This window comes from Lagenorhynchus albirostris, chromosome 2 (genome assembly GCF_949774975.1).
Source record: "Lagenorhynchus albirostris chromosome 2, mLagAlb1.1, whole genome shotgun sequence".
Lineage (NCBI taxonomy): Eukaryota > Metazoa > Chordata > Mammalia > Artiodactyla > Delphinidae > Lagenorhynchus > Lagenorhynchus albirostris.
Window position 1 is genome coordinate 56,788,354 of NC_083096.1, and position 18,079 is coordinate 56,806,432.

General features: G+C 39.8%; 1 protein-coding gene across 1 annotated transcript in view; it reads right to left on the reverse strand.

The window, feature by feature from the left end:
• Positions 1 to 14,920, reverse strand: part of SUCO (SUN domain containing ossification factor) — a 76,244-nt gene extending 61,324 nt beyond the window's left edge. The window contains exon 1 of the mRNA XM_060133125.1: positions 14,709 to 14,920. Coding sequence (XP_059989108.1) covers positions 14,709 to 14,770 — 62 coding nt within the window. The 5' untranslated portion in view covers positions 14,771 to 14,920. The remainder of the gene's footprint in view (positions 1 to 14,708) is intronic.
• Positions 14,921 to 18,079: the final 3,159 nt, after the last annotated feature.

An 18,079-nucleotide genomic window follows, 5' to 3' on the forward strand; every position in this document is an offset into this window, starting at 1 on the left:
TAAGTGGGCATCATCTAATCCTTTGAGGGCCTGAATTGAACAAAAATCAGATGAATTTGCCCTTTTTTCCTCTGCTCACTATTTGAGCTGAGGCATCTCATCTTCTCCTGCCCTTTAACTGGGATTTATATCTTCAGCTCTACTGGTTAATAGGCCTTCAGACTTGGCCTGAATTAACCACTGGTATTCCTCGGTCTCCAGCTTTTCAGATTGCAGACCGTGGGTCTTCTCAGCTCCCATAATCGTGTGACCCAATGCCTCATTTTATATATATATATATATATATATATATATATATATATAGAGAGAGAGAGAGAGAGAGAGAGAGAGAGAGAGAGAGAGAGAGAGAGAGAGAGAGAGAGAGAGGGAGAGAGAGAGAGAGAAAGGGAGAGAGAGTTGGTTCTATTTCTCTGAAGAACGCGCATACACCTGACATTAATACAGACTACATTCTTTACCTATCTACCCTATTCCTCCAGCTTTATCAATAGTATCACTTAAATACCTCTAACATATCAGTCCCTATTTAAGGACAGATATTAATTAAGGACAGACCTGTAAAGATAACCTTAATTTTGTGTATAAGAAAAAGCCTAAAATAGATAAAATTTATCACCAACTAATAACTGTCAAGGAATTTTGAATCACCAAAGTAAAATGAAATACCCCAAACCCACTCCAACTCTACTGAAGAAGAATGAATCTCTATAATGGGGTCTTTACTTTCAACAAGTTCCCCCAGGTGAATTAGATATGCATGCCCCCTCATTAAGAATCAGTGGGTCACATTACAATGGCTGAGGGCACTTTGTTGCATGATTAAATGGGTCTCATTCCATACTACTTAAGCAAGTTTCAAAAACTGTACTATGAAAATCCCAAGCCTGATGAGTTTCAAAACTTTTAAGAAGTTCAGCACCACAAATCACATCAAGATAAATGGCAGTCTGTGAGCCTCTGACACTCTCCCTCAGTTCAAAATGAGTACTCCCCTCTACTATTTGTAAGTTGATTCTGTGCAATGTATATCCTCTCTTACACTTAAACTCTTTGAGAATCAATTCCATATTCCTAACTATTGATACTTTAGCCCCTCCCTACAAAGCCAAAACCTGCAAACATTATGTGCTTAATAAATACTTATTAAATGAATAAGGGTTCTAAGGGGAACTGTTTTGTAGCAAGTAGCAGAAAGGAAATTAGGTCACTTTTCATTCCTCTTCCCATCAGCCCCATCACCTCCACCACTACCACTCCCCAACTCGCCCACCCACCCACCCACCATCCCCTCACACACACACAAACTCAAAAAATAGAATCTGTAAACTAAGAGGACATTTATCCCTTTTTGCCAATTCCTCCCCAATAATGTGGCATGGATTCACCATTCATATAGAAAGGTATTAACTTTCTGAGTAAATGTAATTTAAAGTCTTGTAAAATTCACATTTGAGTGTCATTTAGGATAACAACAGCTAACATTCTAAAGCCTGGAAACAAAATTATGCAGCAGAATAATCCTTTGGTTAAAGAGGAAACAATAGGGAACATTACAAAACATTGTGGCAGAGACTACAGGTAGAAATTGGTGGGATGCCAGTAATGCCGGTAAGAGCAGCAGGAAAACTGCTTCTGAGCACATTTGGAGACACTGAATACAAAAGAGCTAATCTTTCAACTCAAGAAGATAAAGGACTGTAAAAAGAAAAAAGGAAGACTATAAGGACAGAAATCACTGAAATAAAAAACAAAATCAGAAAAAAGCAAAGAAGATTAAGAAAACCAAAAGTTAGTTCTTCGACGAAAATATTAAAAAGATAAACCTCTGGAAAAACCGATAAAGGAGAGTTGGTGACGTGAATTAACAAAATATGTTCTAAAAGCATGAAATAACCACAAACAAAACAGATTTTTTTTAATTACAAAATATTACCAGCTATATATACTAATACATTTGAAAACTCAGAAGAAATGGATGTTTCTAGAAAAATAACAAAATTGGCACAAAGTATACAAAAATTGGAATTAATTGATGATAATTAAAGAAATTTGAGTGGATTAATCAACACCATACACAGAGAAAAAGGAAATCCCACTCTTTTTTCCCCCACTTTTTATTTGGAAATAATTTCAAACTTTCAGAAGAAATGCCAACATAGCACAAAGAACATCCACAAACCCTTTGCCCATATCAACCTACTGTTAACATTTTGACCCACTGGTTCCATCATTTGCCATTTGCTCCTGGCAAGCACATAGCCCTCCCTCTCTCCCCACTCCATGTAATTTATCTCTAAATATCTTCTGTATGTATTTCTTCAGAATAAGGATATTCTCTTATACAACCATGCCACAATTATCAACCTCAGTAAATGTTACATTGATACAATAATCTATGTCCCCAGTAGTGTCCTTACAGCATTCCCCCTCTCCCCACCTCAAGTACAGAATCGAGTGTAAGACCATATCCTGCATTTTTCATGTGCCTTCAGCCTCCTTTAACCTGGAATAGTTCTTGGCCTTTACCTTATGTGGCACTGACATTTTGAAGGACATAGTCCTTTTATTTTGAAATAATATGGTCCTTTTTTGAGGTTTGTCTGATGTTTCATCACGACCAGATTCAGGTTATGTATTCCTGGCTGGAAGCCTTCATAAGCGATGTTGTGTCTTTCTCAGGGTATGATATCCAGAAGCATGCAATATCCATCTGTTTTGGCGCTTGCAATTCCACTTTTAGGTACTTCTTAAGAGAAATGAAAACTATGTATACAAAAATGTCCCCTGTAGCTTTTACTCCTAATAGCCAAAAACTGGAAGCAGCTCAGATGTTCAACAGGAGAATGTAAACAAACTGTAGTATATTCATACAATGTACTACTTCTCACAATAAAAAGGAATGAATTACTAATGAATGAAACAAGATAGATAAATCTTGGAAGCATTACACTGAGTGAAAGAAGCCAGACACCAGAATAAATACTGTATAATTCCATTTAAACAAAGTTCCAGAATTAGCAAAACTAACCATGGTGATAGAAATCAAATCACCGGTTGCTTCAGGGAATTCTGTAGAATGGGACATGAAAAAACATGCTGGAGTGATGGAAATGTTCCGTATCTTGATGGGGTGTGAGTTACACAGATGTATGCATTTGTCAAAACTGATCCAACTATACAGTTGATAACATATGTGCATTTCACTGTATGTAAATTATTTCAATTTAAAAATATAAGCAAAAAAGTCAGTATTTTCCTCCCCAGCAATAACAAAATAGAAAATAAACTATTAGCAATAACAAAAATTATAAAATAATTTATAGAAATTAACCTTAAAAATTACAAACACTTATAGAGAAAAAGTGTTAACTCTAATAATGACCATAAAATGAAGAGACAAATAAATGAAGATCTAATATGTTCATGGATGGAATGCTACTAACAGCAGAGTAAAGACAGCAATTCTCCCCAAAGTAATTCACCACTCAAATATAACTCCTATCAAAATACCTGAAGGGGGACTTCCCTGGTGGTCCAGTGGTTGAGAATCCTCCTTCCAATGAAGGAGATGTGGATTCAATCCCTGGTTGGGGAACTAAGATCCTACATGCCACAGGGCAATTAAGCCCGCATGCTGCAACTACTGAGCCCCCACGCTAGAACGAAAGATCCTGCGTGCTGCAACTAAGACCTGACGCAGCCAAAACAAAGACAACAAAAAACCCTGAAGGATCCTTACTGTATAGGGCAGGAAACCCTACTCAACACTCTGTAATAACCCATATGGGAAAAGAATCTGAAAAAGAATAGATACATGTATATGTATAACTGAATCACTTTGCTGTACACCTGAAACTAACACAACATTGTAAATCTACTATACTCCAATATAAAATAAAAATTAAAAGAAAATCCTAAAAACAAACAAACAAAATAACCTGAAGGATCCTAATGTTCTAAATATGATATGGAAAAACCGGTCTAAGAATAACTACATTAACAAAAAAAGCAAAGACAAGTGTTTCACCTTGCCAGATAATTAAGATTTACTACAAAACCACCCTAATTCATCTGTAGTACTGGGAGTGCAAAAGACAAGCAACTGAAACAAATACTCCCAAATGCATTTGTTGGCATAAAAAGTCTCTCATTAGAAGCAGCCTGCACACAAAGGGCTTGATAAATACCCATTGAATGAATGAATAAATGACATCAGGCCTTCCTGAGGCATCTGCCACATCATTAACTACGTAGAATTCACTTGATGATTCTAGTAACTAAAACAAGCTTCTAAAAGTGTTCAGTGGAAAAAAGTAGGAAAAAGAATGAGATTAATAGCATTATACCCTGTATGTAAATTTTAAAACATATAAACAAAACATTATTTTGGAAGAAAACACAAATATATGAAGTAAATACCTGAAGGTCAACTGGAAAAACACATCAAATATACTCTAGGGTAAATGCCTAACATGGGGGAGATAGGAGTGAAAATGAAGACAGAAGATAAAAGAGTAATGATGTAAAATGGAGGAAAAAGGGGGACCCATACAGAAGGTGGCATAAACAGAGTATGATCAATCCAATCCTAAATATCTGATGTCTCTAGAAGAAAACAGTCTTTTTTTTTAGTGTGTCAGGCAGTTTAGATTAAAATATTAATCTAACTTTTACAAATAAACTAAAGCTCAGAAGTTAACTGGCCCAAAGTCACTCAATTTGTGACTACAAATCTAGACCTACCTCTCCAAAGCCTACGATCTTTCTCTAGTGCTACATTTCTTATTTAATACTCTCTGGTCAATAGATAAATGAAAAGAAAGGTGAGAAAATAACACTAATCCATTCCCTTAAGAACTGATGATGTTAGTCATGGCTAGTTACAGCAGAACATAAAAATATAAGAACTATTACAAGGGAGGGGCAATATTTACCTCTTGATTTAGAAAGCAGCCACAAGAGATAAATACAAAGCTTTGTAGTGTAGTGGCTAGGGCATGGACTTCAGAGTCAAAAGACCCAAGTGTTAATCCCAGGTGCATTCTCTTGGACAAATTATAAAACCTGTATGTCTCCACTGTAAAATGGGAAAATGAAATAATGCATGTGCAATGCTTAGCCCGGCACAGAATATGCACTCAAATGTTAGCAATTGTTATCAGCTACTATCCTTATCTTCTTTCATTTATCAAATTCCAGAGTAGTGTAAACAGTTGTCCCTAGGTATCTTGGTTCCAGGATCCCCTGCGGATAGCAAAATCCACAGATGCTCAAGTCCCTTGCAGTAGGCCCTCAGTATCCCTCCTCAATCGAAACGGGCTGAATGGTTTGAAACATACAAGTATGAGGCTACTCCAGCTTCCTGTATCCCTTCTGGCTGCGAAACAAATGTGTACGAGCTCACACTTACCACTCTCCAAATACCTTCTATTTCCACTCACAAAAACTTATCAATCACCTCTCTTGAAAACAAGGCCCTTCTCTCAATTTTCAAGCTCTTCAGGCTATCTGAGACTTTTAAATTGCTGACCATTCAAATGACCTCCTTAAACCTCTTTCCACCTTCCCTAGTTTCCGCTCTCAGAGCTTTACTTTGCTTGTCACCTTTGTTTGTTCTAGGCATCTGCAGAAACTCCATGTTCAAAGGTTCTGTTTCAAAAATGATCCCCTCTATGAGGACAGCTCCAGCCCAAATCTCATTTTCACTTTAGTCTGCATTTAAGTGCCTACGTAACGTTTCCACTAGGGTATTCTACTCGCCTCAACTAACATCTCCTTCTCCTTTAAAACTCTTTGCAACTCTTCCAGTTCTTTTTTAACACCTCCAATTCTTCTAGTTGCCCAAGTTAAAAGAAAAAAAATTAACTCCTCTTCTCTCTTTGAACTTTACTTCACAGATTCATCATTTTAGACCCTAGAATTTATTCTCTCAACCACAGTAGGCTCCAAGAAAGCAGCTACTTTTTCTGTTTTGTCTGCCAGAATCTTGCACAGAAGGCAGCACATAGAAAAGCCTCAGTAAACATCTCTTGACATTGAGATGGACAACAGAAAGGTGGTGTTGAAGACAAAGAGCTGGTTAGAGGCAAACTAAAACCCAGTTCTTCTGAATCGTAGCCCAATGCTGTTTCTACTGTACTGCATTGCCAACTTGCCAACCTATCACCAAACCAGATCATTTACTTCCTCAAAATCTCTGCTCAATGAACCCTCTTCATTTCTACTGCCAAGTCCTTGTTACGAAAAACTTCAACTATTCCAATTGCTTTTCATTTAGTATTCATCCCTCCAGCCTTTCTCCTGTAACACATGATGTCAAAATAACACTCTCCAAACACCACTTCTTTTGCTGGATCTTTACTGCCTTACTCCTTGGTTTAGCTTGCAAAACCCATCACAATTTCCAGAATACACTCAGCCCTCCGCATCCACAGGTTCCACATCTGGGTAGAGGGAGGGCTGAGTGTACTACGCCATTTTACATAACAGACTTGAGCATCCAAGGTTGGGTCCTGGAACCAATCCCCCACGGATACCAAGGGATGACTTTAGCTTTTATTTTCTACTCAGGCTTGTCTGCTATCACTTCCACCCATATCAAGTACATCGTCTCTTTTACTCATAACCTTTCTCATTTCTCCTGACAATTAAGTACTATCTGCCCACTGCAGGCAGGCAAGCAGACACACACACACAAACTAGGTAAAGGCCACTATTCATATTAGCAGCACCAGTGTATCTTATTTCAGTTCATGAAGCACCTGTATTCCACAGAAGTAAGGTATATGAACCACACATGTCATTTCTCTTAAAACCACGTCTTCCTTGACAACTCCAGTCCAGTTTTTCCCTTTTTTAAGAAACTACTGAACAATTCAGCTCTTTGTATTGTTCACTAACGCTCAAATCAGATACCTTAAAATATTAAAAGTGCAAAAGAAAAATCTCAGAATTCATTTAATTTAGCAGTAATGACTGGAATGCACAAGAGTATCCCAAACTTAACAAAATCTCCAAGGTAAGTGCTGTAGGCATGTTTGTTTTTTTTTTAAAAGCTTCATGAGTAATTCTATTATTCATTCCTTGTAGAGCCAATCCAGTCAGCCTCATTTTTTAGATTAAAAAATTGACAAAGAAAAGGTAAAGAAACTTGCCTAAGGCCACCTCCCAGCCTACAGGCAGCAGAGAGTAGTGGTTAAGAGCACAGGCTCAGATTCAGGCTACTTAAATTCCAGCTCACTGCTTACTGAGAATGTAGGCAAGTTGGTTAATTTCTTTGTATCTTTATTAATCTCTTTAAAATGCTGTGTGTATCTCAAAAGAGTTTAATTAGGACAAAATGAGTTAGTGTATATAAAACACTTAGAACAGAAATAAGTGCCCAGAAAAGCTGCTCAACATCACTAATTATTAGAGAAATGCAAATCAAAACTCCAACGAGGGGCTTTCCCTGGTGGCGCAGTGGTTGAGAGTCCGCCTGTTGATGCAGGGGATAGGGGTTCATGCCCCAGTCCAGGAAGATCCCACATGCCGCGGAGCGGCTGGGCCTGTGAGCCATGGCCTCTGAGCCTGCGCATCGGGAGCCTGTGCTCCACAACGGGAGAGGCCACAAGAGTGAGAGGCCCCCGTACCGCAAAAAAACCAAAAAAAAACTCCAATGAGGTATCACCTCACACCAGTTAGAATGGGCATCATCAGAAAATCTACAAACAACAAATGCTGGAGAGGGTGTGGAGAAAAGGGAACTCTCTTGCACTGCTGGTGGGAATGTAAACTGATACAGCCACTGTGGAGAACAGTATGGAGGTTCCTTAAAAACCTAAAAATAGAATTACCATATGACCCAGCAATCCCACTACTGGGCATATACCCAGAGAAAACCATAATTCAAAAAGACAGATGCACCCCAATGTTCACTGCAGCACAATTTACAACAGCAGGGTCATGGGAGCAACCTAAATGCCCATCAACAGACAAATGGATAAAGAAGATGTGGTACATATATACAATAGAATATTACTCAGCCATAAAGAGAAACGAAATTGGCTCATTTGTAGAGACGTGGATGGATCTGGAGACTCATACAGAGCAAAGCAAGTCAGAAAGAGAAAAACAAATATCGTATATTAACGCATATATGTGGAACCTAGAAAAATGGTACTGATGAACCGGTTTGCAGGGCAGAAATAGAGACACAGATGTAGAGAACAAATGTATGGACACCAAGGAGGGAAGGTGGCCATGATGGGGGGGGGGTGAATAAGGCGATTGGGATTGACATGTATATACTGATGTGTATAAAATGGATGACTAATAAGAACCTGCTGTACAAAAAATTTAAAAAAAGAAATAAGTGCCCAATAAATGTTCACTGTCAATACTGGAAATAAAGGATTACAGCCAAGCTCTAACTTAGTTTCATGCCCTTTCCACTACACCAGTACCTACCTATATTTTGACAAGCAGCTTGTATACTCCTGAGGGCAGAGCTCAAGTCTCCTGCTTCTTCAGCCACCCCCACCACACCAAATACATTGTTGGCAACAAAATAATATTGATATTTTGAACAGATGTATGGATTCCTACTTCTAAACTCTGATACCTCAGCCTAGGATCCTACTTCTGCCAAAGCACCCAGGATGAATGAATAATAAGAACTTACATAATAGGGCTTACTGTGAGCAAAGCACTGTTTTAAGCACTTCACACATTTTCTCCTGTTATCAATTTCAAATACTCCATAAAAAGAAATACAGGGCTTCCCTGGTGGCGCAGTGGGTGAGAGTCCGCCTGCCGATGCAGGGGACACGGGTTCGGGCCCCGGTCCGGGAAGATCCCACATGCCGCGGAATGGTTGGGCCCGTGAGCCATGGCCGCTGAGCCTGCGCGTCCGGAGCCTGTGCTCCGCAACGGAAGAGGCCACGACAGTGAGAGGCCCGCGTACCACCAAAAAAAAAAAAAAAAAGAAATATAAAATAAGCTTACTACTTATGAGCCATGTTAATGCTACAAAACATTTTCTACCAAAGCTAGCTGTTACTTTTACGGAAAATATAAAATAATTTTAACTAGTGATTCATTACAAAAACAAAGTCCTAAAATAAAACCAAATTTTCTTTCAAAAAATTCGGCATTTATGAAACTAGTCTATCGCAAAGGATTGACATTCCTATACTACAAATACTCAAAAGCAATTTCCATTCCCTTGAGACAGGTACAATTTTATTTTTGGAATCTACTTTAAAATATGGTCTTGAAAACAAAACAGGTAACATACACCTGGCACTAAAGTACCATCTGCAACATGTACGTTTTCAACAAAGAGTATTTAGTTTCTTACTAAAGTATTTTAAACATATAAATGTTTCTACCTAACAAAATGTTTGTGGATATCTATCCACAAGATATTGTGGATATCTATCAACTCTCTCCTAGTATGACTGCCACTTTAGGGCTCCCTGTCTCTAATGTCTGTCCTTTCCAATCCACTCTATCCCCCAGTGATCTAACTAAAAGATCAATCTGACCTCACTCTCCGGTTTCTCCTATTTAAACTAATTCACTAATTCTCCTCTCAGTCAGGTTAAAATCAGAGTTCACCTGCACAATAATCAAGTCCCTTCAAAACCTGGCTCTAACCTCCCTTCCCATCTCTCTCCACCAACAGGAATCTTTCCTCTGCCTGAAACAAAATTCTCCCATCTTGAACTAGACATTCTGCAAAGCATTTTATGGATGAGAACTGAGGCTCATAGAAATAATCTGTCAGAGGACACACAGCTAGTGATAGACGGTTATCTAGAATACAAAGTCTTCCTTTCGAGTTTCTAAAGACCTTTTAAACTATTTTTGGTACCTATTTGTCAAATGTATGAGAATTGTTTGAATGTCAGGCTCCTCTCATTAGCTCTATATATGAGCTTCTCCAAGATGATCCTTTCGGGTTCAGGAAGAAAAAAATAGATTTTTTTAGTCTTAAAAAATAAATTAAACCACTCTGCTGGGGGATGCTGATAATGGAGGAAGCCGTGCACGTGTGGGCACAGAGAGCAAGTACTAAAGGTAATCTCTGTACTTTCCGCTCAATTCTGCCATGACCTAAAACTGCCCTAAAAAATAAAGGCTATTTTTTAATTAATTTAGCTTTATCAAGATCAATATAAGGATTCACACTTGATCTGAAGGTCAGCTGGTCGTAACAGCAGAGACTATATAGTCAGAAACCTGAGGAAAGAACAGAAGTTCCACAAACAGTGGGCTTTACTTCCAGCACATTGTGAGGCACTGCAATTTATGTGTGCTCAATGAAGGAAATTTAGGGATTATATTATTTAGTTTTAACTAAACTGACTCTCACAACATGGAGAAGTAGCTTTGAAAAAATTCCTGCAAAGACTGCAAAGATAATAATAATGCAAGCACAAGCCAACAAGAAAATAGCAGCGCTAAGTACAAGCTATTTCATCCACATTCTGATGTAAAATAATCTAGTCAGTCAATCACACACCTCTCATCAAACTACTACTTTTTAAATAAGAACAAAAAGGTCTGTTAACATAAAGTTTTAGACTGTTTATTTTCTTTCTCATCTTTCTTAATCATCTAATTTGTGTAATTTATTATGTATACCAATATGCTATTAGTATACTAATACCATATTTACATATGTATAAATCTTATAAACAATTAATTACATATTAAAGGTGCATGCACAATGCTTTTCTGATGGGGGGGGAATACAAAAAAATTTGAATATCCACCACTTAAGGCACTTGACCAAGTCTTTTTTTTTCCTCTTTAGGGTGGTCATCAATCTTCCTAGTTTGCCAGGACCAAGGCGGGGTATGCTAGGCTTCATAATGGCCCCTCCAGAGATGTCTGAGTCCTAATCCCTGAATATGTTGCCTTACATGGTAAAAAAGGTCTTTGTAGAAGTGATTAAATTAAGGAATTTGAGATGGGGAGATAATCCTGGATTGTCTGGGTGGGCCCAATGTAATCACAAGAGTCCTTGTAAAAGGAGGCAGGAGGATCTGTCATTAGTAGATGTGGAGACTGAAGCAAGAGGTTGGAATAATCTGAGGAAGGAGCCACAGAATACAAGCAGCCCCTAGAGGCTGAAAAAGTCAAGAAGCAGACTCTTCCCTCAGAGTCTCAAGAAGGAACCAGGCCTGCTGACACCTTGACTTTAGCCCAGTTAAGACTTATTTTGGACTTCTGACCCCCAAAACTGTAAGATAATAAATGTGTTGTTTTAAGTCACTAAATTTTTGGTAACTTGTTACAGCAGCAATAGGAAACTAACATAGGGGATTCCTGGGACTTAGGACTTTCACTGCTAAAACCAGGATAAGTTGGTCACCCTATTTTCACATTTTCAATGCCCATAACAACATCTGGTACTTAATGAACATGAGAAAAATTTTTGTTGAATGACTTTATGATGAAACATACAGATAATGTACCCTTACTATTTTACAAAGATCTACCATATATGTTATCTCATGTTATCCTCCTAACAACCCTGTGGGGTGTGAATGGATTAGTTTTCCCACTTTTAGGATATAAGGACTAAGGTTTAAAGAAATTACAAAACATGTCCAAGGATGCAGATCTAGTAAGTGATGGAGCCGTATCTACAATATAGGTTTCCTGACCTACAGTCAAAGGATTACAGTAGTCAGGATCCCATGAATCAGGCGGCCTAGGTTCAAATCCAAGCTCCAAAACTTAACAGCTGCTTTACCTTAGTCAAGTTATTTAACTTTTCCACTTCCTTAACTATAAAATGTAAAAGTAAATTATCAATAATACTAATAGGGTTGTTGTGAAGATTAAAGGTGCTAAAATGTGCAAAGTACACACCACAGGTTTGTCAATAGTTGACAATAAATAATAGCTATCATAATTATTCTTGCCACAGCTATAGTACACTTATGCCTAAAATACTCTGTACTATTTGATAAAGAATCACATTAAGTATGCAAAAGGAAAAAATAGCAACCAGAATGAATAATAAGAAGGATAGGATGAGTCTTTTGTGAAAGTAATCTAATGTTAGGACTCCAGGCTGGAAAGACAAAAGGAGAGGGGAGACATAAGCAAGATCTATAAATATGTGACAGTATAAATAAAGTGATTGCAAAATTCAGTAATATTCGTAGGATGAGGAGTTTAGAAACTTATAGAGTATTGTAGTATAAACACATAGCACTCATAAATCTACAAAATGGTACGGCTTAAAAAAGAAATGGATCACAAAATCTTGGAACACTTTATAAATGACAGAAACAAAAATGACTCTTTGCAAAACTTGTCGAACCCTACAAGGGCATTAGGCTAAGGGAGAATGGAGATGTTGAGAAGTGACCTAACAGACCATCTTGTAGCAAGAGTTAGATCTCCATCTGAGTCAGTGACATAATTTAATTATTCCAATTTCCCAAGGAAGAACAGCCTCAAAAGACACAACATACCCTTTGCCAATCACACCACACACCACTTCTCTTCCCTGATGTCATCATCACCCTTCCAAAAAATTCTCAAGACTTAATATCCTATAATGCCTTTCCACGGCCTCAGTAAAGAACAATTAAAATATCTTAAAATTTAGCAGTGCAAACAAATCTCAAAACAAACTAATCCAATTGTTTCTTAAACAAAAGTTTGTTAAACTTTGCACTATTTACTTAATCCCTCAACATCCATTTTTCACTGTGAAAGTCAACAAACTTTACAGAACTTTATGACTATTATTTTCAATACTAGCCTGATTTTTTTTCTTCCCCAACAGGTCATGATCTCCTCACTACTTCCAATGAATAAAGTTGAGAAACCATATTGAGGTCAGCTTAAGCAAAAGACAGCCCGAAATTAAACAAAGTAATAGAAGTATGGTTAATTTAAATCTGCAAATGATTTTAAAAACCACACTGTAATGCTTGATTTCACTGCCACCAGCCAATTAATTTTTTTTAAATCATGTTTAAGGGTAGAAACTTGCAACTGGTAGATAAGTTAGTCCTGGAGATCACAGTATAGTGAGTATAGACAACACTATTGTATTATAATTATCAACTTGCTAAGAGACCAGATCTTAATTATTCCCACCACAAAAAGAAATGATTATGTGATGTGATAGAGATGCTAACTACTGCTACAATGGTAACCGTATTACATTATGTAAATTCATCAAATCAACATGTTGTACATCGGAAATTTACACAATGTTATATGTCAAGTATATTTCAACTAAAAAAAAAATCAGAGATCCTGGTGTTTTAAACTTGAATCAAAAGTGTAACCTCTTTGCTGTCTCAACCATTTCAGAAAGTGATGAAGAATAACATGGCCTAAAGATGGGCAAGATCAAGTAGAAAGAGGAAAGAAAAAACATATAACCTACAAACAACTAAACAGCCCCCAGAAAGAAGTGGATATGAACACAAGGTTTCTGTATCTCATGTACAAATTTAAATTTAAAATGAGGTGAGTGGACTCATCTCCTACATGCACTTCTTGGTAACCAACATGATACTAAAAAGTAGAAGGTGAGATAACATTGGTCTCATTAAAGGGTTCGGAATGAACGTCAAGAGACCAAATTTCTTGTTCTCTAAAACGTCTATCAACCTGCCAATCAAAATTGTTCAGCCAGGCAAGTGTTTTCTGTTCTTCTTATTTACATATTATTTTCTATGAACAACAACTCTACAACTTCAGTGTCTTTGGAATCCATTAGGCACCCACATAAATGAAAAAAAATTGTTGGTGTTTTGCAGAAATAAGCTGAACAAGAAACTTAGTTTATCTAGATTTTAATGTAACAGCAAATCACTTTGACTGAAGAAGCATCTTTACAGTCAGCAAATGTCACACATCTCTGAAGAAACTCCCTCGGAGGGCAGAATGGATGTTCCAAGTATCGTAGTAGCGATCCTTTGACTGACAAGCTTTCTCTTCTCCTTCAAAAAACCCCAAATGTGCCAGGGACTAACAGAAACTCCACAAACTTATAGACAAAGCACTCTTCCCGCCTTCAAAATGCAGGACTTATCCTTCCATTACTACGGGGCATTATCCAATCCACACTACCAGAAACCCCTGTACACACTACACCCTAAGACACTGTCTGCTAAACAGCTTCTTATCATCTACCCCTTGAAAAAGTGCTTCATAACGCCTCCCAAAAGTCTCGAAGAACAGCAACCCCAAGTGTACCCGAGGCCAAAGACTAGGAGAGAAAGGTCCAGGAAAACCAGTGCTCGTACATTAGTCACCTTCACGACAAGTCGCGTTTTTAAAATTGCCTGTGGGGAACACATCACATCCGACATACCTTATGCCCTTCCCACACCATGAAAACAAGTGGCTGCTACTAAGCCCGAGCAACTTGCCCAGCCTCTATCTGAACACTTCCCACACACAACCCACCATCACCAAGGGCCAGGGTAACCGGGTACAAAGGCACCCAGGCGCTTCCCTCTCCCACTTAGTCTCTGTAAATTCCAAAACGCACCACGAAAACCTCCGCAGAGAGGGCTGCCTGGCCAGCCCGCCGAGGAGTCACAGAGAAATCGGTTTGTCGCTTCATAGGAGCCTTGGAGACCCGCACCCTAAAAGCCGGGATGATTTGGGGGTGTGACCTGGGCCGCTCCCTGCTCCCCTCTCCCCTCACGGGAAACTCCCGTGTGGTCGCGGCTACTCACCAGACCAGGGAACACAGAGAGAGGAAGGAGACTAGGGCCAAGGCCCGCCGGTACTTCTTCATCTTCTCCTCCTTCTTCCCCCTGCCAGAAGGCGGCACATCCTCTCGGCAGCTGCTACTGCCGAGGCCAAGATGGAGGAGCCGGAACAGGAGAACGAGGATGAGACCGAGAGTTCGAAGGGCTGCGGCGCTGGAGGAGCGCCTCCTGAGCGGCTCGCGCGCTGGCCGCTCTCTCCCAGGGGCCCACAGCGGCGCCGACGGGTGTGCTTCACAGGAGGCTTCCGGGGACCGCCGTTGCTGCCGCGGCCGCCAGCTCGTCCGCGCCCGCCTCCTCCAGCCGCCGCCGCCGCTGCCGCCCCATATCCCCCCCGCCCTCCCCGGTTCTCGCTCCGTGCTGCCGGCGACCAACGGCCGCTGCGTACTAGCCTCTCAACAACCAATCACCGGCGGGGCCGCGACACCTCATACACCGCTGAGCTGGAAGAATACGCGTCACCCACGTCCCGCGGCGCTCGCACCCCCAACTAGCCTCCGCGCGGGCCACACCCCCTCGACGTCTCAGGCGGCTGAGCCAGAGGGAGGAGGACACAAAGCAAGAGAGGCGGGGGTGGCCACCGCCCCGCCCATCTCAAGTCCCGCCCACTTCAGGAAGTCCGACAGGAGCCTGGTGACCCTCAGCCTTCTTCGTACGATGGCCCGCCCTCTAGCCCAGGGCGCGCCGAGTCCGTGCAAGGGCCCTTGGGAGCTGTAGTTTTCTCTCCGGAACCCTTCCCTTTCCCTTTCCCTGTCCTTCCCAGTATAACTGTTTTGACGAAGAGGTCTGTGGTTTCCCTTCTCACTGCAAGACTGGCCAGCTTTGGAATTGTTACATCCAGTTGTCCTTTTTTGACCACAGTTTGTGGCAAGGCCTAGAATGACGTTGGGGGAAAAGCTATACTAATAAAATTTAAAAGACGTTTTCCGGGTGTCAGTGGGCCGGGCCCATCAAGCTAGGTGCTGATTGGCTAGCGGAAAGAGGTGTGCCAAGAATTCCTCTCATCTGATTGGTTGGAGTGAGAAGTCTTCCGCATCTTTTCCGCCTCTTGGAGAATTTCGCTCCCCGCCAGATTCCTCCATTGGGATCGGCTCGATTGGTCTTCAGTCTCTTGGATTCGTGCTTTGGGTTCGCTGCGGTGGGGCCGGAAGGGAAAACTGCGGCTCCTTATGGGGGAGCTCCAAGTTCTGAGGTTCACCGAAAGCGGGGAAGCTGGTCGCGTACACACGTCTGTTGCTACAGTCTGAGACAAAAAGTGACCGCTTCTCAATCTTTAAAACGAGCAGTGTGCCCCCCGCCGCGAGATTTTTATGCCATTGAGGCCCCTAAAGATCTCTCAGAAGCTAGTTTAGGGACCCTCTGCCTGAAAGTCCACAATGCTTGACCGCTTTTCTTCCCAAGCGCCTCTTGACGTAGTTCTCTTCTATGAGGTGTTATAGAGGAAGACGCACGAGCTTTTGCTCGGGAGAAGACGTCTGGCCTCTGGCCTCATGTGTTCCTTCTTCTATCTCTGGTGATGTATTTGACTCTTGACACTAAGAGGGAAGTTAGTGTCTACCGAGTGATATTTCTTTTATAAAATAAGAAATATAAAAGTATAACTCAATGGTGTTTCCCTTTTTGTCTTGGCTGTCAGAAACTCAGAACTACCTTCTCCAGAAAGCAGCCAGACATATGGGAGAATGGAGACTCCAGTTGTCTGTGCCGTGGAACATGGCACAATGTCTAGTGTAAGAAATGTTCAAAGCAGGTGTTATTAAAGCGTGGGCCACTTGGTGCTCATGTGGTCGAAGGAAAAAAGACTCAGTAAAGTGCCCATCTAACACTTAATTTTGAACCACGTAATTTCCTTGTAAACCTTCTAAGTTGAATTAGTTGTTAATTGTATTCCCAGGGAACAGAATGTTTTGACTCATTCTAAAATTCTTACTCTAAGTCAACTGGATATTAGAAAAATTCTACATAGGATGATTTGGTTTTAGAAGAATTCATCCTAAACTAATTTTTCTGGCAATAATTAGGTAACAGTTCCAATGATCTGTTCATGGCACTTTTAGTATATGACAATAAAATCACTTCATCTCTCTCACTGCAGTAGGCAAGCACTTAACTCGCCCAAGAGCAGTATCAAATGATTAATATGTAAATTAAAAGGAAGGTAGGGGCAACAGAAGGATGGGGATTATTTTACATTCATTACCATGTGAGGCACCCTTTTCCTTTCACTCCAGGAAATAGGTTATTCATGGCAAGGAACAGGTGCTCCTGAGCTGATCCTCAGTAGATCACAGCAAAGAAAGTTCTGTTAGAATACATGCTCAACTCAAGCCTGGCAAGTTATCATGTGCCTCTCTTGTATCCTCTCCTTCTCACCCCAAACCCACAAGTCCACCCACTGCTTTTCCACTAAGTCTCTGCAATGATCTTTTGGAATATACAGTTAGTAGATAGAATTTTTCTTCCTTCTTTCCTCCCTTCCTTCTTTCCTTTCTTTCTTTTTTTTCTTTCTTTCTTCCTTTTTCCTACAGTTGGGGCTTTATTGTGACCCCTGTGGTAGGGTTGTCATTCACCTAATTATTAATCAATCATTAGCTTTTATTATTTCAATCAATAAATATCTTTTTCTCTTTTTGCTAGTTTCATTTCCATTGCTTCATGTTAAGGTGTAATTTTCAGCCCTCTGAGCCTTTTCATTTTTCTCTTGGATATTTCATAATTTCAGTTCTCATCTATACTGTTGACTCCCTGGTCTATATCCCAACTTCTCTTCAAGTAGGTGCTGGACATAACACTTAGTCTACAATCACTTCAAATTTTACCTGCATAAAATAGAACTTGTTTCCCCATAAATTAACTTCTTCGCTTGAGTTTCTAGTTGTGTTAATTCTTCTTTGTTTTAAGGCTTCAGATAGTGAGAATAAGAGAAGTTCCATGGAGGTGACATTTGAAAAACTGGTAGACATTTTTCTGCATGGTTGGTAAATATAATGAGAAAAAATAATGGAAAAAATTATATTATAATGAAATAGATAAATATAATAAGAAAATGAGTAAGAATTATATAAAATAGAGTATAGATAAATGCCACCATACTCAAAAGTATAACATATGCCAAAGAATGGCAAGAAAGTATATAGAAAAATCAAAATGTGTATATAATCTTTAAGGCTCACGCTAAGTAATCACCATTTACCACCTCTTAACTACACTACAGTGATTCTCAACCAGGGACAATTTTTTTTCCCTCGGGGGAAAATTGGCAATGTCTGGAAATTTTTTGGTTGTCACAACTGAGGTAATGCTACATCTAGTGGGTAGAGTTCAAGGATGCTACATCC